Here is a 20,065-nt window from a genome sequence, read left to right as displayed (position 1 = left end):
CACTACAAGAAGCATCCCTGAAAACACACAGGTACCAAAAGAATAAAACACCACATCTAATCAGTTTATTTTTGCAAAGCCTTTAATAAGAATAGTACAAGTATCCCCCACTACTCACTCAGTTCATTTTTATCTAGAATGAAGTCTAAAGGACAGATTTTGAGCAAGAGTAAAAAAAGATGCAATGAATAATAAAAATGAAAATACTCAACTCTACACCAAGTTTGGTTGGATTTTTTTCCCTCCTAAAGCTTCTGATTTTAATATAGAGGCAAGTCATCCAAAAGGTAGCAACTCAAATAATGTTCAAAGTTTTTGAGATAAGAGACTCTTTCCAAAGGGAAATACACTTGTTTTTGAATGGGTATTCTTAAAGGGAATGTGCTGCTTCATTGCCTTATAATTAAAATTCACAGAAAAAAAGTGTGTTTCTTGTCTCCTTTTCTTATAACAGTAATTTCAACATATACTTCACTACAAAAGAGTACTGAAAAGTCTTTCTCATACACCGTCTACTCATCTCATCCTGGGGTAAGATGCAGCTGTTATGTGTGGAAAATTAAAATTACACTAATCAAAATATCTAAATGCAAGAACATATACACAACCCGTATGATTTTCAAGCTGGGCATCTCTGACATATCCTCTCTCTTAGAACTGTACTACCCTCCTATTGTACCCCAAAGCAGGATAGGAAAAGACTTTCCTTTTTTTTTGTTTCGTTTACTCTGAGCAGCAAAACCCATGCCTTCAAGATGGAAATGGGAGTAAAAGCACGCTGTTCTTTTTTCGCAGAAAACCTTGATTTCTCACTCTTTTTGGAAATCTAAGGCCAATGCGAGGTCAGATTTGGCTTTATTCTCCTCTCAGCAAACTTTGTTTTGCTTCCACCACTTCTTCACCAACGCACGCAGAAGGGTACAAGGATCACAGGCTCATTAGACGGGTTTGTCGCAGGAAGTGTCAGTCAAATTCTTCCATTTGCTTTGACACGGGTGATGGTGGGGTGTTCAGAGGAGGCGAACATCCCTGTCATTTCCTTTTTATTTTGTGATAAGCAGGAAGGGAGCTCGCAGGCCACCGCGTTGGCTGCTCGTCCCACTCCGTGTCCAGCCCAGGCACAAGCCCCGGCGGGCTGCCCCGGCCGGCCGCGCCCGGCCTGCCCCCCCCGCCTCGCCCCCACACACCGGCCGGAAAGAGCGAGCGGCTTCTCTCCCGCGGCCGGACTAGGTGGGGCTCGGCTCGGACTTCCCGCTGACAACGCCGGCGGCGGCCGGGCACCGTCCCCTTCCCCGCCCGCGGCGGGGCCGAGCCGGGCGTCACCCGCCCCTCCCCGCGGCCGTCCGGGCCCCACGTCGCGGCCCCGACCCGCGGGGTTACAACTTTCCGCTTCCGCTCCAACTTCTGCTCCGGGGACCGCCGGGCGGGGGACGGCGGCCAAAGGCAGGCCCGGGCCCAGGGCCCGGCCGCGACGGCTGCCCCTCGGCGCCCCGCTCCCCCCACCCCCTCGGGGTCCCACCACGCCTGAGGCCGGACGAGGCGGCGGCTCCCGGTTCCACTTCCGCCATGTTCCAGGCTGGTGCCCCTTCCCTCAGAGCGCGCCGCTCCCCGCCGTCGCCGCCGCCGCCACCCCCCTCTCGCCGCCGCCCCCACCGCACCCCGCCCCGCCTCGCCACCTGTACCGGAGACGCCGCGCCGCTCCCCGCCACAGCGGCCCGGCCCGACCCGGCCCGCGCTGCCCGCCGATACCCACCGGACAGCGCCTCCGCTCCCCGCCGACCGCGCGCCGCCGCCTCGCCGGCCGATCCCGCTGCGCTGCGCCCGCTGCGCTCCGCTCGGCTCCGCTCGCCGCCTGTGCCGGGGCGCGGCTCGGGGCCGTCGCCGTGACGCCGCACGCCCAGCCTCGCTCTGGCGCGGCGGGGGCGGAGGGAGGGGCGGGCGCGGGCAGGGCTGACCCCGCGCGCCGCCCCCTGCGCACGCGCGCGGCCGCCCCGCCCCACCCCGGCCCCGCGGCGGGATCGGGCCGCCATGGCGCCGCCCCTCGGGCCGCGTCCTGCTGCGGCCGGCCCGGGGCGGGCTGCGCCTCCGTACGGCTCGAAGGTGCGCCCGAAGCGCGGGGTGGCTGCTTAAAGTTAATTAAGAACGTAAAGAGATGGAAAAGTAAATGCCGGTGCGGTATTCCTTGCGTTTCCGAAAGGGTGTCGAGATGCCCTGGTGAAGGGTGTTTCAGAGGTGCCGCATACTGCTCGCTTTATGTGGATCATTTTGCCTCTGAATGTGAATAGTCTTGCCGATACAGAGCAGGATTCCCAATGCCTGCAAATAACTACTTAGCTTTTCTGTTACTTTAGTCCTAAAATATGTAAATCACTTCCCCTCCTCCCCCTCCCCGAGTGTCACTCATATTTTCCAGTTACAAAGGGTTTAGCTGATAAAGATTAAAAATAAATGAGCATTTATGTTTCTAGGAAACACTTAGTAAGCAAATAGTTAACGTGGTGCTTTCAGATAAAACTTGTGCTCTGAGGAAGTCCAAGGCACTTCCACACTTACACAAGAGTGTATAAAACTGACAGGAAGTTGCAGTGAGGCTTCTGGCAAGGAGAGTGGGTGTGGAGGAAGCAGAGGCTTTCTGTTTCTAGCACACAGATAAAAAAGGGAGACGATATGACTTCAAGTCATATCTGTGGGATATGCTGAAGCTCAGAGCAGGGTCAAAGGGTGATCAGTGAAATGAACTGCCCTTGGTAGGGAAGACTTCATTGTGATACAGGGCATCCAGAAAGTGACACACTTTAAAAAAGATTTTTCTTTTAGAGTGTTGCTTCCAAATCCTGAATGTCATAAAATCTCTTCCAAAGTCCAGACAAATCTCTTGGTGTTTTGCAGCTTAAACCCGTGTGCAGTCCTTTGATAATGAATCCCTGTAAAAGATGGATAATGCAAGAGAGCCCTGGTTGTGAAAAAACAAGTCTACAGAAACCAGTCCTTTCTCAGCAAGGCATCCTATGCAGGACAAAAATCATTAATGAGATGAATAGGTGAAATACAGCCTTTCAAGTAAAAATCAGAAGAGCATTTCCATGCAATTATTAGCTGTGTAGCATATTAGCTCACCAGACAGAAAAATACTTGTGTTCTTTTTTTTTTTTTTTTTCTGTCGCTAGATATTAATATCAGCACCCAGAAATAGTCAGAGGAAATGAACAAAGATATATATCCTCAGCCCTGACAACCTTCTTCAGTGAACTAGGTTAATCACAAATAACTTGCAGTACTCCAGGAACAGATACATGTCATTAATGTAATAGTATTTTACACTGTGCCTTTAATTGTTCTGTGTTTTATGGGCTCTGGGGCAAATCCTCCTCTTTGCTAAACAGTAAGAGAAGAGGAAGGTGGGCTTTGGGAGTCTTGAGTAAATCTCTATGAACAGATCCTGGTGTTTTGAGTTTAATTTAGGGGTATCTGGAACTTAGTATTTTACAAGAAGTGTATATACACATATATAAACATATAGTTTGCTTAATATAGAACATTTGGAGACTGATCACTGTAACCAGAAGAAATAGGCAATTAGGATTCATTCTAAGCAAGAGACCAAGTGTTCCCTCTCCCCAACTCTCTCAGCCACATATTTTGAATGTAAATTGGGTCCTTAATTTTGGATTTTCCTATGAATCATCTAGCTAATCCTCAGCACAATTCTTAAACCAGCTTTACTCATATCAGTGTGACTGGCAAATAGCAATTGGTGTGCTTGTTAAGCATACTCACCCAGTACTTTGCAGGGCTTGCTCTGCTCAGCTTGCTCACAGTTTCACATGTGCCTTATCACTGACGGTCACTCAAGCAGCTGAACAAGTGCTGAAGGTTTCCCTATGATAGAGCAACTCCCCAAAGAACCAGGAATATGAGTGAAATGAGGGGGATATGGCCACAGTGCTGTTGTGTTTAATAGGAACAACACAAATACATCAGCTTGCTTTACTGGGCCTGCCTGTGCCCAGCATTGATCTGGAATTTTTAGAAGAAGAAGGTCAAATACTCAGCCGGCTGTTTACTGAACAAAAAGCAGTAGAGACCTGCTTATGTGCATAAATCTTAACGTCAAATAGACCTTTCTAAAGCACTGTAGCACTTGTCCTTTATGCTGTAATCTCTGTCTCCCAATTTACCAATTGCCTGCATGTACTTCAAAACCCTTTTATTTCAATGACCAGTGCTTAGCTGGAGGTAGTTCAGTCTGCTGATCACTAACACAGTGAGCCATCTGGTAATGTCATGGCTCTTGTGAGGAACAGGAGAACATAGAAGATCCCTCTGATGGAAGATGAAGAGGAAAATACTGATAAATCTTGTTGAAAAGTTCCATGGAATTAGTGGGGGAGTAAGGTGGGGGTTGGTAGATTATTTGGGGAAAACAAAGTAATATTTTTTAAATGATTCTTTAATAAAAGCTTGGCAGGTTGGCCTTTGGTCACCTCCATGTAATTTTCCTGACTTTGTCTGCATTGTTTTCACTGGGGCTGCATGGGTGTTGGGGTGAAGAATGTGGCACTATGTGTATTGCAGTTTCATTACTGCTGAAACACAGCCATCTCCGGGACAGAATGCAGAGCTGGCTTGTGCCAGCAAACTCTAAAGTTAAATGGGTATGTGGTGCCAGGGAATACAGTGCTGGCTGCATGCCAGTTATTTGTGAGCTTTTCTAGAAATTTGTCCTGAAGGGAAAAGAAACGCCATTTGATAAATCCTAAGAGGATTCTTTGCTTTCAGAGGGGAAGCAAATTTCTCATCTTTTAAGGTAAATGGACTGAAAGGGATCAATTCTTAGCTCTACAACTCGGCTCTTCCAGCAAGAGAATGGTTACTAGATCAGAATGTGCTTTGGATCATGAGAGCAATTTAGAGAAAATTTCTTCAACACTGAAGAAAAATAACATATTTTTGAGACATAGGTATGTGAGATTTTTTTTTTTGTTTCTGTATCCTTCAATATGATTTTCATTCGTTATTTCTCCATATTCAGAAGATTTAGTCACACAGAGTGGGAACACCTGTCTTGATGGAACCTTGAGATGTTTCAGGGATGTGTCTTCCCCTTCAGACTCAATGCAATTCCTTTGTGTCTTCATATCTGTTGATACAGCTTCAGCCTGAGGTTTTTCACCTGATAATTATCAGTTCTACTCATTCATCATCTTCCCTTCAGACATTGCTTCCATTATGTAGCTCTGCTTCTTAATGTCTCTTCATTGCATCTCCTTGCTGTCTTGCTGTTTGCTAATCAAAGTTGTTTAAACATTGGCTTAATCACAAGCTTGACTGAAACTTGATATGAAGATTTTTTTCTCGACTTTTTTTTCATGTTCCATACATTTACCTCATTGTTGAGGAAAATTCTGTCACTTTGCTCCTCTTCCTTCTCCAAACTATCTTGAGTTAATGTTTTTTCTTATCTCTAAGTGATGTTCCATGACTCTTCAATTTATCTGCCAAAATCTCTTACTGAACTAACCCTTTTCCTTAGCCTTGGCCAGAATCCTATTATTTGTTCACACCGTATAGTTCTCCTTTTATCTTGTGATTTGTCTGCTTCCCTCCCCTGTGATAACTGCTTTGAGGAGCAAAATTTGCCTTTGTTCTTTTAAGCTTGGGAAGAGCAGGCAATGGACACTACAGCAATTTAAATTGTAAATGTCAGCATTTACTTATAGGGGTCTAATTTTTAAATCTATTTTCTTCTGTCTTTGAGAGACTACTTTTATATCACTGCAGTTACTTCAGATAAAGCAAGGAATAGCTATTTCACAACATAGCTGTTGTGAAAGCACAGTACTCCGAATTGCAGAGGGATTCAAGAAAATGTCCACAACTCTGGAATTTAAACTCTTAAAAATGAGGATTCCTTTGGTAAAAGGAAAACCTACTTTATTTTATCCTTTGTGGAAAAGAGCTTTCAAATTGCTTTGGCCAACCAGCTCATCAGATAAGGAACAAGATTGTCACAGCAACATAAGTGCTTTAAAAGTGTAATTGAAGAATAATGTATCTACTTGAAACTAGAGAAGGACTGTAATTACCTGGAGGAAAATCTGTCCAGGATATGGGTGACCATTTCTCTCAAAAAACCCCTGGAAGTCACACATACATTTTCACAATTTTAAAGCTTCAGAAGTTTTAGTTCCCTGCTTTTCCCGGAGAACACTCCTAGCAGCTCGTGATGCAGAAAGGGGGTTACTACTTTCTGAATCATCAGCTGCTGTGATACCTGGATAGTTCTTCAAAGTCTTCCAAAAAAGGGCTGGGTGCAATGGCAGTTAAGTGATGATGATGACTGATCACAATGTGTCAGTATAAACTTGTAAACGAACAGTTTCCTCATTTATATTTCTGCACTATTCCCAAGAATGTCCTTCTTCACCCCATTGCCAGATATTTTAGAATAATGTGTTGAGCAAAATAGAACAGCCTGAGCAAAGATAGGACTGGGTCCATAGTGCTAGTGCTATGGGGAAAGTGGGTACTTTTCACACTTCTTTATGAGAACATGAAAGTACAGAATTTTTACTTGGTAAAAACATGTTTATAGTTATAACTGAATGTCAGTTATAACTATTATACTATTCTACCATTCTTTTATTCTATGATTTTTTTTTCCTTTTTCATTGCTACTTGTTTTTAGCATATTCATTTATATCCGGATTCTGACTGCCGGAGACAAAAGAAAGGTTCCTGTTGATTTTAATGAGTTTTATACCAGGACCTAAATTCAGCCCTTGAGGGATGTGCAACATTTAGTAATACTTGAATTTAAAATATATATATTCGTTTCTACTTCATGCCAATATTAAGAAAGGAACAAATATATTTAACAATGACAGGCCTAAAAATACTCACTGTTTTGGTCCTGCTTTCCCTAGCAGCTGAATTATATCTTGATTAATACAGCAATTTACACTGACATATAGATGTGAAAGTGACTTTTCATTGCTTCCTTTTTGTTTCTGTCCACTTCAGAATCAAGCTTTAATTATCACACTGGGCTGAAAGCATTCACGGAAAAATAATTGTTTACGTTAGTTTTTCATTAGTGTTGCTGCTCAATTTGGCTAGAAAAACAAAATGTGCAGCACAGAAAGGAGAATTTATTTCATAACTTTGCTAGATCATTTTTCTTCTTAGCTTTCTCTCTACATGTGTCCTTGTTCTGCCATATCTTTCCTCTGGCCATGGGAAAAAAAGCAGGTTAATTTTCCCTCTTTTTCCTCTTTTTCCTCTTTTTCCTCTTTTTCCTCTTTTTCCTCTTTTTTTCCCTCTTTTTCTTCTTTTTTTTTTCTTTTTTTTTTTTTATTCCCAAATGAATGTGTTTTTTAGCTGATTAAAATTTCTTTGTTTTACTCCTTTCTTAGAAAGTCCATAAATTGCAAACCTCTGAAATAGTAATTTCATTAAAGTGTTTACCACTAATCCAACAGTATATAATATAGTTAGAAGAGAATATTTTAATGAAATTCTGTATCCTCTAAATAAGCAGTGTAAAAACAGGAAAATGTTGATTTTCAGTAAGTGCATGTATTCAAACCATTTCCAGATAAGGTGTTACATCTGGCACAGGCCATGGTTCACAGTGTGTTCCAGAAAAGTTTGGGTGTTTTTCTGGGTCATATGCGTGCAGTGATAATTGATGGCATCAGACCTGTGCAGAGACACGATGTTCCCCACTCTGCCTCCTCTTGCTCTCTCCCTCTCATCATTCTCTGCAGCTTGTTTGCTTCACTTTAGCCCCACTTTCAGGGTGGTTTATCACCTTGTAGGCCTGTAACCTATTTGCCTCTTTCTGCTGTCACCTTTAGAAGGGCTCAGGGATCAAATCTCTTCTTGTTCCTTAACTGTCCTGAAAGTCTGAATAGAAGATCTGTCCAATAGATTTATTCTATGAATAATTTCATTTTACTTCTGCTGTATTATGCAGTTCTGTTGAACTTCAAATTGAAGATTTCATAATATCCTATTCACATGAGATATCTTTGTTGTTGTATTCACTTTTTATCGATAAAGACATGCATTTGAAATGAAAATGCTGTCCTCTCCCTTTCTTAGAAATTCACGAGTCCCAAGACTTTTAATTGCCTCTGCACTACACAGAATCTTTTGTTTCAACCTCAAGCAGTGTTAAATTTGAACTCCAGACAGGATTTGAACATTCAGAGGCTGGTGAAGAGGAGGCCTGTGAATCACTACCAAAGATAGGGACAGAATGGAAGCTGTTGCCCTGGTGTTGCATTTCGTTTCATGAAAACGATACTCCTGTTGCCCTGGTGCTCTGTTTCACACACTAAGGTGATACTCCAGGGGCTATGTAAGTTGTGCAGCCAGTTTGTGTGCCCCGTGTGGCGTTTCCAAATTCAATTCGAATTAAAGAAGACACAGGGCCATGATTTTAATGATGTGACATAAAATAAAAATTCTAATTTGTTTTAACGGTGTTGCCACCTGAATTGTTAGTTATTGTTAGTTTTCCTCCCTGCTTTTCCTAATTTTTGTTGTTTTCTACATTTTTCCTTTTCCATTCTTCCTTAAAAAAAAAAAAATCATTGAATTATATGAGCTTCAGACCCCAGTGAGGCCACAATGAACTAAAGTAATGGGTTTCATGCTATCTTTCTCTAACTCCTAGTATTGTGTCTATCCTTTATTCTACATAATCCCATTATTTAATAAAATAGCAAGTTTTCCCTTCCCCCTTCTCCTCTTTATCTTTTATCTTGTCTCCCTTCTTGCTTTAACATGGTAGTTTAAAGACTTAGTTCTAGGGTGGAGTTGTGTGATATAATTAACTTGAAAATCGTATTTAAATTTCCTGTCACCCACTACAATACTGTAATTTATGCTCAGAGATCAGTATTTACTCTGTAAAATACTTTGTATTTTTTATGCTCCTCAGTGTTAAAAAGAGAGGACTGTAGCTTTTTTTTTTTTTCCCCTTGAAAACACTCTTATATTTGTACTTTGTTATTTAACAATTCTGGTACGTAACAGTATACTCAGAGAAAGAGCAGTGCCTTGTAGACAACCATCATTTTATAACCAGTTCTTGTGAATAGCTTTTTATCATTTAAGTGATTTTTTTCCCTGTCTCTGGCATTCAGTAATGGAGGAAAAGTCCTCAGGGGGTAATCCTTCATTTTATAGAAGAAATTCTGAGGTGCTTCAGGTTTTCCCGAGTTAGCCCATTTCCTACTCGCCCTATATCTGCTGTGTTCTAGGCATAACGTAGTATTTTAGTTCCCAGAAACATTCTGTGCATGGTTTAGGCTGCTCATGGAGGCACATGGACTCCAGAAAGTGAAGACAGCTGCCCACAGTACTTAAGGTACAGAGAACACAGAGTGTCAACAAGTCACAGGGTGAGTAATTCTCAGAATTTTCCATACACAGGATTTTTGCTCATCTAGCTGAAGTGTGATTATCTGGCCAAAGTGTGATTAGCCTCTCTCAGATGATGATGTAGGGAGGACAGTCAGTCATGACTCCTTGCCACACACATGACACCCATGATGAAAAGCTGAGTGTGTATTTGTCCAAGTTACACTCTGGAGATGTATTTTTAAATGCTCTATAATAAGCTACCGGTGCACAACAGAGTCATGAGCTATTCTGTCATATAGATGCCTGTCAGCTTGTTACAGCTTGTTCCAGGTTTGCTAGTATATGTCCAAGGTGGCTAAGTCCATAATTAAGAATCCTAAACACAACTAATAGATCTTAGCCCCATTTTCTTTCAGAGTATATCAGTATATCATGCCAGCTGAACCTATGTAGAAGCTACAATTTGCCTAAAAGACAATTAAAAACATATTATATACTTGTTGTGCTGTGGTTTAGTACCAGTATCACATAAAACGTGTAGTTATATGGAATTTCTAAGATGGACAGATGAACCTTAGTTCTGCCCTCCCATATAAACCATAGCATAATATGTAAGCTAATTACAAAATTAATCAAAGAATATTTTAAAATACGTCTTCACAATGAAATTGATTTGGTTACTTGCTTACCCACACCCTTCATAAACATGTAGGCAAAAAAAAAACAAAACCAAATGCACAATTTTGATACATCAGTTTCCTAATAATTTTTCTGCAGTCTAATGGGTTTTCAGTGACAACATAATATTTGTGATAATGCACTCTACCTATATATATGTAAACATTTAGTTAGAATTGCTCTGGGAATCCTATTTTTGAATTTCCACCCTTCTTTGCAATGCAATGTTTGACCTTCATGATGTATTAACACAGAGGGTTTCTTTTTTAATTTAATATACCGATGAAATTGGGGCAGAGAACACAGATGACTGCCTCTGAGCCCTCAGGCTCCTGATTATCTCAGGATAACTGTGCCTTCCTGGAGTTGCTCAACTGCTGCATTAACAGTCTTCACTGTGAAGAAAGCAGTGTTAGATAAACATCATTCAGAAGGGTATCTCTAATTATTTGCGCCTATGGAAATAATGTGCCCCAAGCATCAGCAGTAGATAGGTGTGGTTTTCAGATCATCAAGAAATATCTTTGGCTAGTATCAGTGCTGTGTCATCCTCTTGTTTTAATTGACACTGAGTGTATCACTTGCTCATTCTAATGTATTTACAAATCTTGATTAAGTCACAATAGTGAAATGTCAATATATTCATAGCAGCTTTATAGGCTAGGGAGTTGCCTGCCCTTTTTTGTGTTTGAATACCTCATACAGAGACAGTAAAAGATGTTTATTTATGCCCGAGTATTGGCTAGTGCCAGCAGCTGAGGGTGGCTCTAGGAAATTACAACACTCAAGAGAGGCATCCTGGTAGGTATCTTCACTCCTCAGTTGAGCAACTTTTCAAAGCCACCGTCCCTGTGCTTGCGGTCATTACAGTGAACAAATCCAGGGTGTGAGGAACTAAGCCATTCAGAGCCACCACATGGATTCAAAACCAGACAATAATAAGGTCCACTGGAGCTGGGGACCTTGTGGCTGCCCTCTCTGTGTGTTGTTGACAAGGAGTGTTCTGAGGACGACCTTCTTTGCATCTCGTATTTTCAGCGTGTTTGTTCCTTTTTACACATCCACCGTCTTGTCCTCCTGCATATGTCACCCCAATCTTCTCATAAATGTCCTGCAATTCTCCTTGCTTAGGTGCAGAGACTGTGCACCCTGTGTCATTACACCTGCAGTTCACAGCTCATGTAACTCCAGGACAGAAAATACATATATATACCCTATAGGAAACTTGGTGAAATGAATGTTTGGGTGCTTGGAAACTCCAACTGGAAGGTCTGTCCCACATAAATGAGGCCACTATTCCAGTAAATTACATCTATTTCTGCTGTGTAAAACTAGGGAATTTGGTTTCTTGGGACCTTGCTGTCCTTCCAGATTAATTGCATCCAAATTAAATAGAAGGTGCTGATATTATGCTGGCAATATCAGATGGTCCTGTTTCATTTACTGATATACAAGTTCTGTTATATTTCTCTGTGAATGATAAGTGGTCTGGTGACAGTTCCTGAATATGTTGGAATCTATCTGAATACAGTAAAAATCAAAGTCATTCTAAGGAGGAAAGAAAAGAAAATATAGCTTGATTGTTGATTACTATTTTCTTTTTTTTTTTTTTTGGGTAATTTTATCCTAACTTATCCACAAAAACAATTTGTCATAAACAATTTGGATATTGATAGAATATTTTTACTATAACTTCGTTTTTTTATTTCTCAAATTTTTATTCATATGAGCCTCAAACTGTGATAGTCTGTGTCAAAGTACCTACTACTGCCTTATGCATATATGTAGCAAATAATATATATATTCACTAATATTTACTATTTATTTATACAACACTTTATGTACATTAATACGCTGTTACATGATACATTATTACAACATCATACTATGCTACACATATACAAACACATATGTATTCCATATGCAATTATTATACAGGGCTTTGTAATAATATTAATTACAATTGTGTATAAATGGTATATGATGAGAAAGATCATAAAAGAACCGTGTCAACATCCTAGCTGTTGCTAGTGGTACTTATTTACAAGGAGAAAATTTACTAAAATAACTGAAGTGGATTATGTGTGCCTGAAAATGTAGTTGTCCTGGAATTGGCATACCTTACTTTAATCCAGATAAATGTTATGACGTATAGAAACCTCCTTGTTATTTCTAAATAACTTCCCCACAAATTGTGAGATCGATGTAGTGAACATTTATATACAGCCAGAAGTTACTGTACTTTTTACAAAGATAACAGAGAACCACAGAAAGGTGTTAACACTTCAGCTCTAAAACTGTGCTTTGTGAACACTGATGGCTTCTGAAGCCTCTCCTTTTTCCAGGGCAAACACTCACAAATCTGCTGTAAAAAGAGATAAATAGCTAGACTTCAATCCTAGCCTGATTCCACTCCGCCGAATGGCTCATTCAGTAGCGCTCGGCTTACAGGCATTTTATCCTGAGGCTTTTATCGCTGAAAGGAAGTGGAGACTTGATTTCCCTGTTCCCACTGCCAGCTCCCCGGTTGCATACAGATCTGCTGCTACAGTAGGGTGTAGTCATGTTTCAGCAGCAAGCATGAAACAGGCCATAGCTACAACAGAGACAGAGGAAAAATAATACCGTCATCTGTTCTCAAGCTGACATAGATCCATGAAGTGCCGCTGGTATTTTAGTTGCAAGATGATGATACATGAACTTTGTATTATTGTAAAAATGATACAGAATAATCCCTTATAATTATAGTGATTAAAATGGAAAGGATGCAGACCATGCACTCTTGCATCATAGATACTGTCTGTGAAGTTTTAAGGTTTGAAAATAATTTGTTCTGTCTTAAAAAAAAAAAAAATTCATCAATGCAAAGTTTAGCAGTTTAATGATACCGCCATTCTATGCAACACTCTATTTAGACAAGTCAAGGGGCTGATCACATATTTACAACCAAGCTATAACTTTCAGAGCTCAGAGTGCACAAGGAATGTATATTCAGATTTTGGGAGACTCAGTTCTACAGCTCACAGCTGCCTTGAGTATCCCTTAACAATATATATTCCTAAGGCTTCTTCCCAGCTCAGATGGAAAGGAAAAGATACTAATTAAGGGTGCTATGCCAGTTCATAGCAGGCTGAGATTCAACCTAATAGTTATAGTCCACAATAGAAAGAAGATTCTTGATGGAGGTCTCCAAGATACAGATGCTAATTATCCTGAAGATAATTACTGAGTGCAATGGTAGAAGATGAGTACTCTTTACTCACAGGAACCTGTGGGCCAAGTGTAAAATGGTGCTGACTCCATTCCTACTGGCTGATAAAGTATGAGAATAACAGATACTAAGGAATGCTAAGGAAAAAGTCCTATATGAAAACTGTATATACAGTAACCAACAACTCTATGGAGCAGAGCAGGAATGTTCATACTTAAATTGATAGTCAAAATGGGTGCAAGAAACTGGCTATTGGATTTTAAGTACTGAAAACTTTATCTCTTTTTCCTGCCATGTTACAGTAATCTAATAGTTCTTCTGTGTTTCTTCAGTTCATATGTTCTATATTGTGCTCACAAGGTTTTCTGTTGCAGTCAGAGGTGTTGATTTGCTGAAAGGATTCCTTTGGACCAGAAAACAACTTGGTACTGTGGCTCGTTATGGTCACCCTGCAAATCTTTTGTCTAAGTGTGACAGAAGCTTTTCTGAATTCCCTCAGTACATTTATAGCATTAATGCCATGTGTTCATCCCTCACCTGTAGAAAGGTTATGCTCACTGTAAGATCAGGCTGTTGGGAGCCTTGCATCTGCTGTCATTATAGAGATCAGACCAGGATCTCTCCAGGGAGGGTCAGGGAAATATATGAGCTGTGTGTCCAGAGACATTGCTGTGAGGTCCATCTGACTGGATGGTCCATCTGACTGGGGTCCATCCACACTTCCTCCATGTCCCCAGAAGCGAAAAGCACAGCAGTTTTCCCAGTGTGGACCCTAGAGCCAGGCACAAGGGTGTGAGCCAGCTCAGGCAGATCAGGTCTAACAGTTACAGTGTCTGTGCAACAGCAGTCCCTTCTGCCTTGCCTTGTGGTTGTGCTGCTCTGCTGCTGGGATAGAGTGTTAAAGCTGCTTTAAAGCTGGCTGTTAAAGATCAGGAGGAGGGGAGCCACGGAGGTCTGACTTCAGCCTCTGTCAAGTTTGCCACTAACTAGAGTCTGGCCATATCTACAGGTGCTTCATAATGAATGTTCATGTAAATTGGAACCTTATTTTATTAACTGAAAATATATCTCCTCTACTATGCACATTTAAAAGGTTCTGGCAACAAATAAAAAAATCACATCCAAAATACTTTCCTTTCCCTAGGGATCATACAGCACCTCCAAAGTCTGTTTTACTGTCATTCTCCCAATCTGTTTTGCACTTCCTGTTGAACAGAGCTCATACCTAGGAGCAGTTCTTCCAGAATGCTACATGACACCTATAGAGTCTCCTGTTGTTTTGTTTGTCTTGAGCTTTGTGCTCCAGGGACATAAACAGATTTGCCATTAAGAGTAAATGCAGTAGAAGGTGATATCAATACAACTGCAGAAAAAAATTTAAAAATAAATCTGCATTGTAAGAGAAACGAAGCTTTTAATTATTTAGAATTCATCACCTGTGTTGGACAGTAGAGCTTTGTGATTATTAATCTTATTTGGAATTTTGTTTCCAACTTAAACCATTAGATCAACCACCTGTACAGGCCTTTCAGCCCCACACTGCATGCAGGCATGCAGCTCTGCCCTGTAGGCACAGTTTCAGGGAAAGCCATAATCCTTTTATAAGCTATACATTATTTAAAGGTAAGCCTATACCTTGGGCAATGCTCTTCCTAGTTTTGCTGTGTGGGGGAAATGCCAATGGTCTCAATTTTTCAGTATCTCCTCCACTGCAGAGGGAAGTTAGACCTGTGTCCTTTTTTCCTCCCCAGTGAGGGAGCATACCTGCTGCTTCATGCAGTAAAAAGAAATACTCCCTGTGCAAGACCTTCCTTTAATTTTTTACTAGAGTATCACGGGAAGGTCAGATGAAATCTGGCCCTACAGCATTTAATCTGACTAATTTTTTTGTACAGCTTCCTTCATGTAAACAGTACAGTAAAACACTTTGCAGAACAAAGGAGTATTTGAGAGGCCTGCTAAAGATGTTGGGTTCATTAGATTCACATAAGGCCAAATTCTGTTCTTCAGGATGCACCTTTCATTAGGAGTTAGATCATGCATCTGGGAATGGAAATTATCTTTTAATGCAGTCCTATCAAAGAGATTACATTTGACAGTTTTCTCATCTCTTTCCACAATTAGAAATGCTCGCAAAAGCCCTAGAACAACTTTGGTTTTCCTTTGATTTATTCCATGTCTCAAGCTTGTTGCTTAATTTTTAAATATTCTGTATGACCGTAGGAGAGCCCTGTCTCTGTCGGCAACTTGGAAATGGCTAATTTTCCTCTCCTGCCTTTGCTGTTCCACAGAAACCAGTTCTTCAGTTTCAAACTATTTCTTGGAAGAAGAAATGTTGCAGAACGAGAAGGAAGACATTTTTCTGGGAAGGGACCCACATGCTATCATTCATGGCCCAAGGTCATTCTCTGGGTTAGCTGGGCCTTCCTTGCAAAAATGATGGAGAGTGGGAAGGCTTTGTTGTGTTACACAAGGGATATAAGAGGTTGGGAAGGTGGAATATACCAGCAGGAGAAAAAGACATGAGGCAGATTTGCAGATAAAATGTCAGTAAACATGCTAACAGCACCAGGCAATGCACCATCAGACGTGCTACAACAGCAGTTCTCTTGTTGGGAGATGTAAAAGAATGGAATGCAGAAAGTCTCTAGACTCACATGCTCACCATGAACAACATCTTCCACTGAAAACATCTTCCATTGGAGACAATATACTGAATAGGATGTATCATTAGTTTGACTTAGTGAGATGTTTCTGGTGCTTTTAAGTAGGACCAGATATTTGAAATAATTATTGTTTTTCAGTGAAATTTTCATAGAACTTGGATTGTAATAACCATCAGGAATCAAATCAAGTAACCAAAAGTCATGTTTGTCCTAGTTTTTATTGCCACAGGATGTGTTTCTGTCTGATAGGTGCTTTTTACTCTTCATTTACAGCATGTCACCTAACAACTGTAGAAGCCTCAGTCTGTATTTCGGGAGAGTGGTGCATCTAAAAGCCATGGCTTGATGGAGAGGAAGGGACAGTGAGAGAGCAGGAGACAGATAATGTACCAGATGTGGGCTTTTGCTTGTAAAATTCAGAATTTCAATTCCAATTAAAAAAAAAAATCTATGTTTTATTCCAGGTAGAGGGTGATCTAGTCTGACACATTGAGTTTTTTCAGACTCATATTCTGTTATCAATTTGATTTACCTCACTTAAGCCCTTTGGAAACTGTATCTGACCTAATTTTTTCTGTAGTGACTCTTATGGCAAGAACAAATAATAGGGGTGACTCTGTGCATTCCTGCCATATCTCTTTCTCTGTAATGTGCATCACTCTAGTTTCAATTCACATTTGTCTATGAAGAGACAAAGTCAGAGATCAGTTCAAAGCAGCTGATACATTCTTGCAAATTCACATTTGGCAGCACTCTAAGTGGGTAAATATTGCCAACATGTATTGATTGCTTTTCCTGCTTCAGCCAACAGACCTGAAGTTATGAGCCAAATATTTTTTTTTTTTTTTGTAAGCGACACCTCATATTGCCTGATGTTGCATGAGCTGTATCAATTTACTGTGAACCTCACCTGCTCTGAGTGTGTTGGGTCTGTAAGTGATTCTTCTTTTTTGACGACAGATTCTGTGATTTACTCTTTAATACAAATTTAGCAGAGAAACAGTCTGCTAGTGTTGAGACTTCCAATTGTGGCCATTTGCCACATTTTAGGAAGCTGTCTGTCTTTGAATTTGCTGTGACACTGCAAGGTTGAAGCATTATAAATTACTGTATCTCTCTTGGGCCACTGTTACTTTTCCTGCGTGCACCTGCGTGTGAGCGTCTGTGTGTGTACTTGTGTGTGTGTTTGTAGCTGAAGAGACGCCCTGAAGTCTGCTCTGTTAATAGGCCTTCTGTGCTGCTGCTGCTGCAGCCAGCAGCCAAGCTGCCCTCACTGCTTGTGGTGGGTGATGGGGAATGCTCAGAATGCAACAAGTGTCTGCTGGCTCAGCTGATTTTTTATCCACGGCAAGAGCAGGCTGGCAGTGTGGAGGAAAGTGTGCTGTGCTCCAAGGAACAATATTCTAGGCTGCTCGTGGTGTTCAGGGAGGGCTTCTCTTGGGTTCAATGACAGATGAAAAAAGAAAATGTCGTCCCAAAGAAGTTCCTTCTCTTTGCCAGAAAGAGATCTGTTTAATGAATGAACTGTGGAGCTGGATGCTGTTGCATCACCAGATATGGAAGCTGAGATAAGGAAATATTTTTTATACAGTTATATTGTACTTATAAGGATTATAAAATAATTCCTCCTTCTACTATGGTGACGTCTAATAGGTTCAGTATCAATGTCCTAGGACTTACAGAAACACAGAGACAGAAGCAGAGACATACCCTGTTTTAAGAAAGACACAGACTATTTCAAGAAGATGTGGAAAATCCATTATTGCTGCTTTTGACATTACATTAGAGGTCATTGTGAAGACCTGTATGGATTAACCATCAGCAAAGCAATGTGAATGCCTCCCTTTAACAGCAACCACTGCATGGAGTAGTTTATTTCAGAATCCTTTGCTGGACTGGAAGGTATACAGTGACTTACAAATGCTTTCATTGCTGGTTCTTTTTCTGCCATGATCATTAATCAACTCAAAGTCTCATTTAGCTTACTGTTCCAAGGAGAATATGCCTCTTGTATTAAAATAGCTGCATCTTGATGGGGAACTTCAGATCCTTCCTCCTCTCAGCAAACTCTTCCTCAGTGCATCTGTGGAGTGGCTTATTAGCTCCTGGCCCAGAGAGTGTTACCTCCGTTAGCTGGTGATACAGAGAATTGCCCATCTGGGACATCAACTGGAAAAGGCTTGAACAACACCCCTTCACCTCACTCTATCCTTTTTCTGTTCCCCATTCCCAAAATATGAGCTTGAACTAGGAGCAATTTAATTCTGTAATGAGATTCCTATTGATTGGATCAATCTCCCAAATAGAAGAAATATCATCTTCAAATTAAAAATATTTGTGGTGCTAAATTCCTGGATTTGATTTTTATTTTATTTTAAATGAAGGGAAACTGAGGTAGAAAGGAACAGCAGTATGAGGGACAGAAGTTCAAGGATTCAGTAGGGTAGTCTTCCCTTCATTTTTATGCAGTGGTATATAGAGGTCTTGTGATAGGATGGATAGTTCTAGCTGCTGATACGTTCAGCAGCTTTGAACAAGCTTACATGTCTGTGGTTGGACGGCTAATGGTAAGGAATTATTACCTGCTTTTGGATCTCAATTATGCAATCTTTTTCTCTGGTCTTCTGTGAAGCAAGAAAATTGAAGCAGAAATGAAATTTATTAGCTGCTTTATGAATGTGGTAAATGCTGATGTCTTATTGCAAATGAGGCATTTGCTAAATAGAAATGCTTTTAAAAGAGTATAATCCTTCACTGTCCCTCCAGGACAAACAACTGGAGAGCAGTGATTGCAGAAATCATTTAGGTCATGCAAATCAAACTCCAGCAGCAGTGTTTCATGCAGTGAGAAGGGAAAGCTAGACCATCCTATTAAGAACCCTTGTAATGATAAACATTATTAAAATAACTAGAGAGAAATTACCAAGTGGGGGTTGAGAAGAGCTAAAAAGGGCAAGCCGATCGTGGCAATGTGTTTTTAAGTGGACTAATTCCAAAGAAGTATGTTTATCATAGTCATACATAAATGGCTGAACAACAATCACACCAAAAGATGCTGAACATGATGAAAATCATAGCCCTTACAAGGTCTGAGGGTAGTTTAGTAACTTTTTATATATAGAGCTGATTTACATCAAGTGACATAGAGGCCTAAAATTCTCACGTAATGTTTTCACAAAAGATGACAATCAAAGCTCCCTTCTGGACTTGAATGTAAATGTCACTTGGAGAAATATCAAGTTACCCAATACTGTACGGTGTAAGCAGAATGTAATGAAAGGTACTGCAGCTAATGCTACTGCAGTAAAGCTGTACTGTACAGGGGCCAGCTCTGTCATTTAGGCATCCTGGAGATGAATTTCCTTTACCGTGGTTCTGGCCTGCCAGTGCAGCTGAATGAAGACAGTAATTGCTTTCTTTAATGGAGTTAAATAATCTGGAATATTTTTTATGTGTGGCAGTACCTGCAGGAAATGTATCATCAACCAAACATGCTGTTTGCTTACAACAGGCTGTATACAGACCCTTTGCAACTTGGAGAGCACTGAATCCTCAGTGTTACTGCACAGCAGAGCTGGGAAGTACTTCTTTATAGGCTAATGGTTACAAACCAGATTGAACAACAAGCTGTCTCTTGGCAAACACTGAGGACCATGTCTGTTTCTCCTCCTGCCTCCTTTCCAGCCACCATTTATTTCACTTCTCAGAATTATTTCTATTTCCATCTTTCAGAGGTTTTGCTCCTGTGGGCCCAAGGGTGTTCTGGTGTGTGCAACTCCCTGAAGTCAGGGGCACCACCCTGAAATCACATGCACACAACTGCTGAAGCTCGGCTTCAGACTTGCCAGCTCCAAATTAGGTTTTGAGGAATGCAAATTTTTGACGAGTTACCAAAGCAGGAAGCTGCTGGCTCTGAGGCTACATCAGCTGCTTTCCAGCCTTCTTCACTGAAGACATGTGGATGTAAGGGAGAAGAAAGGTTTCGGAGGGCAATGGTGACTGCTAGCATGAAGGGGAAGGGACAGCTAAGGCTTTGTCGCTGGTCTGGCCATGGAGTTGTAGCAGTGAAATTGAGAGGCCAATTAGATCTCTACCCCACAGGACAATGAGGAGGACACCGGCTAATTAGGAGGTG

General features: G+C 41.1%; 2 protein-coding genes and 1 long non-coding RNA gene across 5 annotated transcripts in view; all 3 read right to left on the bottom strand.

Moving 5' to 3' along the window:
* RAP1B (RAP1B, member of RAS oncogene family) overlaps positions 1 to 1,904 on the bottom strand; it is a 31,035-nt gene extending 29,131 nt beyond the window's left edge. For 2 of the 3 annotated variants that reach the window (XM_066319166.1, XM_066319167.1), the window contains exon 1: positions 1,754 to 1,904. The gene's annotated coding sequence lies outside the window, so the exon portion shown is untranslated. The remainder of the gene's footprint in view (positions 1 to 1,753) is intronic. The other variant, XM_066319168.1, reaches the window with a different exon arrangement.
* NUP107 (nucleoporin 107) overlaps positions 1 to 2,241 on the bottom strand; it is a 59,076-nt gene extending 56,835 nt beyond the window's left edge. Inside the window, 2 exon segments of the mRNA XM_066320223.1 lie at positions 1,754 to 2,125; positions 2,237 to 2,241. Coding sequence (XP_066176320.1) covers positions 1,754 to 2,125; positions 2,237 to 2,241 — 377 coding nt within the window.
* Positions 2,242 to 2,438: 197 nt separating this feature from the next.
* LOC136361333 (uncharacterized) lies at positions 2,439 to 4,034 on the bottom strand. The gene is made up of 2 exons (XR_010743619.1): positions 3,778 to 4,034; positions 2,439 to 2,924 (listed from the first exon to the last, which is right to left on the bottom strand). It is a non-coding gene; the product is annotated as an uncharacterized lncRNA (long non-coding RNA).
* Positions 4,035 to 20,065: the final 16,031 nt, after the last annotated feature.

The sequence above is a fragment of the Sylvia atricapilla genome, chromosome 5, assembly GCF_009819655.1.
Source record: "Sylvia atricapilla isolate bSylAtr1 chromosome 5, bSylAtr1.pri, whole genome shotgun sequence".
NCBI lineage: Eukaryota > Metazoa > Chordata > Aves > Passeriformes > Sylviidae > Sylvia > Sylvia atricapilla.
Note: the sequence above shows the minus strand (reverse complement) of the source record. Positions and strands in the feature narration are given on the sequence as shown.